Below are 8004 nucleotides of genomic sequence, written 5' to 3'. Positions count from 1 at the left end.
AAACAGCAAAATTCTGAATTTATATCAGATTGGACCAAAATAAACACTATGATCTGCACCAACCCCTGCATTTTAAAATTTAGTGTAATTCTGATATAAAAGTGTGCAATTTTTTAAAATAACAACTCGCAATTCTCACACTTATATTTGTTTCGGTGTAATTTTATAATACTAATAATAATAATGTATTTTTGGTTAAATTACAACGAGCATATATTAACACACCCAACTTGCAGTTAGCTCTTTCAGAAAGGCACCAAACTAAAGGAAAACTAGTGACATGTGGGCTTATTATGCGAATCAATGGGTTGCTGGTTCAAATCCCTGCTCCATCTTTCCCAGTCATGTCCTTTGGAAAGACACTTCACCCATCTGTTGATGGTCAGAGGGCACAGTGGTGCTGCTGTTCGTCAGTGTGCCCCAGTGCAGCTGTGGCTACAATCCTGCAGCTTTCCACCATCAGTGTGTATGTAAGTCCACTGTAAAACATTTGAGGTGCATTTAGTTACATTTACTATCTTCTACTCTTTCAGTCAAATAAATTTGGCAAGTTTTAGATTTTTAACCTAAATGTGTGAGTTTGAGAAAGATAAACTTACAGTAGTAAATTACAGTAAGTAAGTTACAGTAGTTGTGTTAACTTTTTATTAAATTTTGTCATACCTCCAAGAGTTGAATAAACTAGAGATTTTAGGCTAGCATTTAAAAAAAAGTGAAAGAAGACAAGAGTGGGAATTAATTCCCAATGTGCTTAGCGGCATGTTTTTGTATCCTGTGTGGCACAGTCAGAGAGATGGAAGTGTGTTACATTCACCTGCCTCTTGTGTGTTATTAAGGCAAATATTCATTTTGATAAGATTATATGGTTCTCAGTTTAGCTGTCCTGTTCACACTAAATGTTTTTGATCAGAATTGATTGTCAGATCATAAATTTTGTTCATGCAATTTGAAACAAGATTTTATTAAATTATTCTAAAGTAAAATAAGTAGTTATTTTAAACTCAATAATGTGAGTGAAAATAATACAGAAGTGTGTGGTCTATGCCCATTGTGAAATAATTATATGGTTTAAATTGTAGCATTAAGCTAAGCCTCATAATTCAAGATTAATGGTCTAATAATTGTGTTTATTCATACCTGTTGTTTGAAAAATCCTTGAATCTCCCATGGCAACCATTCGGCTGTGTAAAATGTTTGGGGGGGACAAAGCAACACCTTGGAGGATGAAGCTCCTCCTTACATCTGAATTTTAAGTTTCTGCGATTCTGCCTAATAGAGCACCCCTCCCAATGAGTTCCCAACTGAACTCCGCCAGACTAGCCAGCAGCAATTAGCAAACACCTAATTGGGGGATCTGCACTTCTGCCGAGCTCATTATACAAGCTACTTCTCAGCGCAACGCTGGTAAAAACATCGTTAAAGTAAAGAGCACAGTTGTGGTCTTTACTTTAAGTGAAAGCACTTTAAAAGCACTTTAAGTAAAAGCACAACACTTTAAGTAAAAGCACAGTGCCTGTCGTTCGGCGACAACAGGCGCTTAAATTCCGTAACAAAAGTATGTTTTTATCTTTTTTTTAATCTTTTTCTTTTTTTTCAAAATCTTTCTCTTTCTTACTGTTTATTCAATGTCACATGCTGTTCTTATTTTTTTTTTTCTTTAATTATGCAAAGCACCTTGAAATGCCTTGCTGCTGAAATGTGCTATACAAATAAAATTTGATTGATTGTGATGACTTCCTGAAGGCAGAGTGAAAGAGCAAGAGTTTCTTAAAGAGACAGAGGCTGTTTTTAAAGACGTTAAATTACAAAGTCCAATTTTGTACATATACACTTATACGGCACTTTTATTACAACTGAACGTAACATGACATGGATATTTAATTGTGCTATAAAATGGCACGATGTGGCTGGAAAACACATAATACTGCACCACTAATAAAAAAGAAAGACATATTAAAATCAGAGCCATGTGTATAATCAGTAGAGAACTCAAAACAACTTGACCCCCTAATGCAATCTGAACATTTTAGGGTTCATCTCTAACATAACATATTAGAGATGACAGACAAAATACAGGAAACAACCTCATAGGACACATTTGGCAGCGTAACATGCCATTGTTTGATTTTTTTTTTCCTTGAGGGCTGACTTCCCATTTAGCCGTCATATCCAACATCAGATATTACTACTGGATGAGGGAAGGTCCATGAGTGCATTATGGAAGAACTTTACCAAACATTTTTGTAATGAAATTTTTTTTTTGTTTGTTTTTTTTGCACATGCTTTTTTCATGTGTTCAGTGCTAGCATTTCTTCAATCCTAAGTCCTTACAAATACATGGATTTATTTGAATGTATGTATTGATCTAACTTGAGTCTAACTTGAGTCCTTCATATGTGTGGATTACTTGGGCTGTTACCAACATCTGGACTCAAATTCATGTCAATTAAATTATTAAAAATGTATTTGCTTAGTAAAAAGATGATGTGTTTAACACACATATATATTTTACACAGTGTATATTTTATTCTGCACGCTAAACCTTTGCTGTTGATCTTTTTTCTCTTTTGACTCATTTAACTATTTTTAAGAAAATATATACAAAGCATATGTTTTAAAAAAAAATCTGGAAACACATTCAAAACAGAAATATGTATAACAACATCCATTTAAACATGCATGCAAATGTAACAGGGAAAAGTCACACTGCTAAATTAAAAACAGAAAAGTCGAAGCCCTTGTAAAATTTACAGGAGTATATTGATGAAAGGACAGAAAAAACATTACGGAGGTTGAGAAGGGTTTTGCACTCCAACCACTTCTTCATTATCTGGATTTTGTCTCCTGCAGACTTTAAGCAATAATGACATCAAGTTGCTTCTGAACTTTTTATCTATAATTGCATAAACCACAGGCTTCAAGCAGCAGCAGGAGAAAGCAAGGTGCTGACTCACATGAAATGCAAGGTCTAAGTTCGCTTTTGACAGCTGATCCAAATCATGTGCAAAAGCTCTTGAAATATTCACGACATTGTAAGGTATCCATCCGATGAAAAACACAGCTGCAGTAGAGAAAACTGAGATAACTGCCTTGTTTATTCTGTTGGACTTTGTTCTTTTGATCGTTATCAACATGTGAATAAAGCAGAAGGCAATCACTGTAAATGCAGTAAAGAAAAGAAAATTCTGCAAGGCAATTTTCACTTGAATAGTGTAGTATTGATTGTTGTGTGTACCAATGGGGTAGGTGTGGAATCTTGCTGGTGCAATACTGATCATCCACATGGAGAGAGACAGAAAACCCAAAGAACTTTTGTTGAACAGATGGACGTCAGTCAGATATTTGCAGACGCCGGACATGGTGGTAAAGAAAAAGATGTTGCTGTAAAACCCAATAAAAAGAACAAAAGTCAGAAACTTGTAGACAATATCTGGAAACACCAATCCCCAGACGAGGTCGGTGACCCAGAAGGAGAGACCAATGGTGAAGACGAGGTCAGAGATGGCCAAGTTTAAGATGAGGATGTTGGCCAGAGATTTCAGGTTTTCGTACAAAGCCAAGATCACAAGGACGAGGATATTTCCTATCAGACTCAGAGAGATGACGATAGAAAAGAGCACTGTCGAGAAATTGGCTCCAAACTGGACCTCACTCTTTTCACAGACATTGCTACCACAGTTGTAGTTGAATTTTAACGAGGAATCCATAGTTGATGAAGTGGAACCTGCAACAGAATATTTAACTCTGAATTTATTAGTTTAGCACAACCCTCCCTATCAGCAACATTATGGCATCAATAAAAACAAACTAATTTACCAAGCTGAGAAAGAGCGATTTGACACAAACCTTTCACAGATTTCATCGTTATAGTAACAGTCGCATCCGTAAATAAAGCTGGAAAAGTTCTTTGTTGCTGTTTAAATAATTTTGTTTTTTAAGGAGACAGCTCTAGTATTTACATTTAGAGCCAAATCACAGCTCCTGTTTTATAGCCACTGCTTTTTGATAAGTTACAAAACAACTTACCTTCCTTCTGATGGGACTGAAACTGATATGACACTCTGATTTTACGCTTTCTGTTTATCACCGCATTTTTTTCTGGTGTAGTTATCTTTAGATCGTTTCAGTAAACTCATATCATATGGGTATAATTAGCTCTTTACTAAAACAGGAAACCTCTATTTCCTGTTTTAACAAGTTATGCACAACACCCTCTTTTCCATTTGTGAAGTTTCATTAGTTTGACAGAACTGATTTTCACCAGGCATCCATGTTTGGGTCTACCAATCCATCTTGTAAAACAACACTGAGAGAAAAACAGTTGACCTCGCTGTTTTGGACATTTTTAAATGTTTTCATCTTGCTAATTCTAATTCATTAAAATCTCACCTTCAGCTTACTATTTACTGCTCTATTAGCAGGATCAACTCGAAAACGTTTCCATTAATATTCAAGTGTGTGGATGCAACGCTTTGAGCCAGCAGAAGATGGCGTAGTTTAAACATAAAAGAGATGTGCAGTTTTTTTGTTTGCAGCATATAGAGGGAATTTTTTGCTGAGTTATAAAATCATATGAAAAATTACTTTACATGAACAATGTAAAATAATTCAACCTGTTTAATATGTCATATAAAAGAACAACTTTTATTCCATTGAAAAAGTGAACAGTGACTTTACAAATATAAATTACAATGTAAAATTAAGTCAAATACAAAACAATTAAACTGCTGCATAGCAGCTCATACAGAAATGAACTTACTTTTCAAATTATTTGTAAAAAAAAAAAAAAGAAAAAAAAGGATTATTTACAGGCTGTACAATAGAAAATTGCAGTCTTTACCAGTCTTTGGACAAACTTACTAAAAAGGCTGAGTACAATATTGATTGAAATTTAATACTAAGAGCATCATTACCATTAAACCAGTCTGATTTTTTCACTCAGTTACTGATGTCCTTTGGAGTCACGTCATCTACTGATGTCGGTCCAAAATCACAGCAGCTGTCTGTCAAAATATTTTAGAGCATACCTCGCTTTCCTCTGCTCACAAGCTTTATGGAGATGATTTTTCCATTAGAAATCGGATGTTGACCACAGTGACAGAAAAACCAATGTCTGCTTTGAAGATAATGATATCACTGTGAGTGATTAAGCAGCAAACTAGCCTAAGCTTAACTCCAAAGGGAATTAACAAAATATTGTCAGAAGGAAGATGACAGGAAGCAGACCAAATCATGCAAACAAACAGATTTCCGTCAAAGCAACCTTTGCTTTTTTGCACACCTCAGCAGTACTGCAGATTGATTGCATCCAGGTCAACCCTTCAAGTCCACATTGAGTTCGCCTTGAGAATGCACAGAATCAAGTGCCCTAGTCTTAACAGAAAAATCAGCCTCTCAGGAACTCCGGAGCCATTTTTTCTCCTCAGTCTGCCCCTGCATCTAGTAGATTGATCCACGCGAGACAAGATTCTGCATTCTGACTTCCTGATTGTCAACTGGACTCAGACAGCTGACCATTTGATGCAGCAGTGACTTTGAATGGTTTCTGAATTTCCCGCCAACAAATGCATAGAAGATAAGGTTCAAGCAGCAGCGAGAGAACGTAACAAGTTGACAAAATTATCCTTCACCTTGATTTAAGCTTTTACATTTGACATTTTTATTTTAGAATGAGAATCAGTGGAACAAGCGCAATATTTTGATAAGTCTGCAGATTTAATTGCTTGGTTGAGTAATGCAATACACTCATATTTCTTATCAGTTCCTGTTTTCTCTCTTTTTACATTATAGACTGTTCTGTAAAGGATCTGATTGATTAAAGACAACACTTCAAATCTATTCAAGACCTGCAGTATATCAAATAAAGGAATAAGACCCCCATATTGTCTTCACTCCAACACATGAATGTAATTAGTCATGAAAGACTTCAGACAGATGAATAGTTTGTTTCAAAATATCAAATATGGAGCACTTTCTCTTAACATTACAGACCATGTATCTTAAAAAACAATCTACCCATCTATATATAATAAACATGGAAACATAAAAAAAAATAAAATATAGTAAAGAAACATATTCAAGGATGAAGATATTTGCATCTAGTAGATTGATCCACGTGATACAAGATTCTGCATTCTTATTTCTTGATCAACTGGACTCGGGCGGCTGAACATTCGAAGCAGCAGTGACTTTAAATGATTCCTGAACTTCACACCAACAAATGCATAGAAGACCGGGTTCAAGCAGCAATGAGAGAAAGCAATCAGTCGACAAATGTAAAAGGCATAGTCAAGCTGGATACTCAGATCACATTCATTAAATAACTGAAGTTCACTGTGATGTAAAACTCTAAAAAAGATCACCATGTTGTAAGGCACCCAGCCTACGAAAAAGACGGCCACGATGCAAAAAACTAATTTTACTGTTCTGGTTTTGGTGCGGGACTTTGTTTTGGTGATCCTCTTTAAAATCTGAATGTAACAGAAACCAATCACTGCAAATGCACCCAAGAAGAAAACATTCTGCTGGGACATACCAATGATTTTCCATTGCGGGTCTTTAAATTCACAGCCCAAAGAGTGTGTACCATTGTGGTGGACTGAGACGAGGGCAGTTTGTAGCAGGGATGGCATGGCTGCTCCAATGCTGATCATCCACGTGAGGACAGACAGAAAAAACCCAGTCCCAAGCTTTAGAAAACTCGTGTCAGAGAGCGGGTGGACCACAACCAAATACCTGTAGATGGTCATGATGGTCAGAAAGAGGACGCTACTGTAAAACCCAGTGAAAAAGACAAAATGCACAATCTTGCAGGCAGTCTCTGAAAACACCCATCCCCAGACGTCATAGATGGCCCAGAAGGGGAGACCGATAGTGAAGACCAGGTCAGAGATGGCAAGATTGGCAATGAAGATGTTGGTCAGGGATTTCATGTTTTCATACAAAGCCAAGATGACAAGGACGAGGATGTTTCCTGTGAGACTCAGAGTGACGACGATAGAGAAGAAAATTGGAATGGCGATGGATCCAAATTTAACCACTTCACCTTTGTCACAGACTTCATCATCATAGTCCTGGTCGTATTCATAAGTAGAGTTAAAGGATTCCATAGCTAGTTTGGTCGCACCTGCAAAGCAAAATTAATATCGAATTTATTGATATAGTAAAATCTCTTTTAATACCTACGAGGTATTTACTTTGGAGAGCAGAATAACTTACCTTGTTCCTCATGAGATACTGGATGTAACACTGAATGTTCAGAAGCAGGTAATAAATAGTAAAACAGCTGCACTTCCCCTTCCAGTTGGTTAAGCCACCACAGCTGAATGGTGACCTCATGACTTGGAGAAAGTTTGGTTAAAATGTGCTCCAAATGAATTTTGGTTTCATTTTTAAAAATGCTTTTTAAAAGAATTACTTCAGTTTGTTTATATATTTACAAATACCAATCTATTCTTTGTAATGCATAGTAGTAAATGTTGCTTTAAAAAAAAAAAAAACAGAACAATGCAAAGATTTGAAACATTTCCATGGAGTGCACATTCAGATTAAAGGAAATGCTAGTATAACTTTGAAATGCATGCATCATTTTAAAACAAGAATACACTATTTATTTATTTAGGTTCTTGTTTTGCTTTGTTTGATCTAGTTTAATCTTTAACATTTGACACAGAGCTTTTTTGGCTGTATCATTGTTTCAGTGCATGGTACATGTACATGTACATCCATGTGAATCTCTTGACACTGGAATGCATTTTAATAACTACATTGCTTAGTTGACTGATATAAAAATTCCCAACTAAATGAGTAGTCATGCATGATTTAGTTTTTGGTAAAGTTAATTTCACTATATGTTTTGGTTCATTTTTGGTCTTAAAATTTCAACAGAAATAAAACATGATGTTTTAATTATATCAACAGTCCAAATTGATAATTTAGGAGATAATAATGTAACACTGAGTAGTGATCTAAATCAGTGCCACCATAAAATAGGAGATCGTGGGT

The 8004-nt window shown here is 35.7% G+C and overlaps 2 protein-coding genes across 2 annotated transcripts; both read right to left on the bottom strand.

Annotated features, from left to right (window-relative positions):
* Positions 1 to 2783: 2783 nt before the first annotated feature.
* On the bottom strand, positions 2784 to 3718 carry LOC106963531 (chemokine XC receptor 1-like). The gene has a single exon (XM_015058485.1). It carries the CDS (start codon positions 3705 to 3707, stop codon positions 2784 to 2786), a length of 924 nt encoding a protein of 307 aa, XP_014913971.1. The 5' UTR covers positions 3708 to 3718.
* A 920-nt stretch (positions 3719 to 4638) lies between these two features.
* Positions 4639 to 7262, bottom strand: xcr1a.1 (chemokine (C motif) receptor 1a, duplicate 1). Its single transcript, XM_015058474.1, has 2 exons — positions 7219 to 7262; positions 4639 to 7126 (listed from the first exon to the last, which is right to left on the bottom strand). The coding sequence occupies exon 2, from the start codon at positions 7107 to 7109 to the stop codon at positions 6099 to 6101; it is 1011 nt and encodes a 336-aa protein (XP_014913960.1). The 5' UTR covers positions 7110 to 7126; positions 7219 to 7262; the 3' UTR covers positions 4639 to 6098.
* Between the last annotated feature and the right edge of the window lie 742 nt (positions 7263 to 8004).

The sequence above is a fragment of the Poecilia latipinna genome, unplaced genomic scaffold (genome assembly GCF_001443285.1).
Source record: "Poecilia latipinna isolate Pla-1442-1.1 unplaced genomic scaffold, P_latipinna-1.0 Scaffold64, whole genome shotgun sequence".
Classification (NCBI taxonomy): Eukaryota; Metazoa; Chordata; class Actinopteri; order Cyprinodontiformes; family Poeciliidae; genus Poecilia; species Poecilia latipinna.
This window is presented reverse-complemented; position numbering and strand designations above follow the sequence as displayed.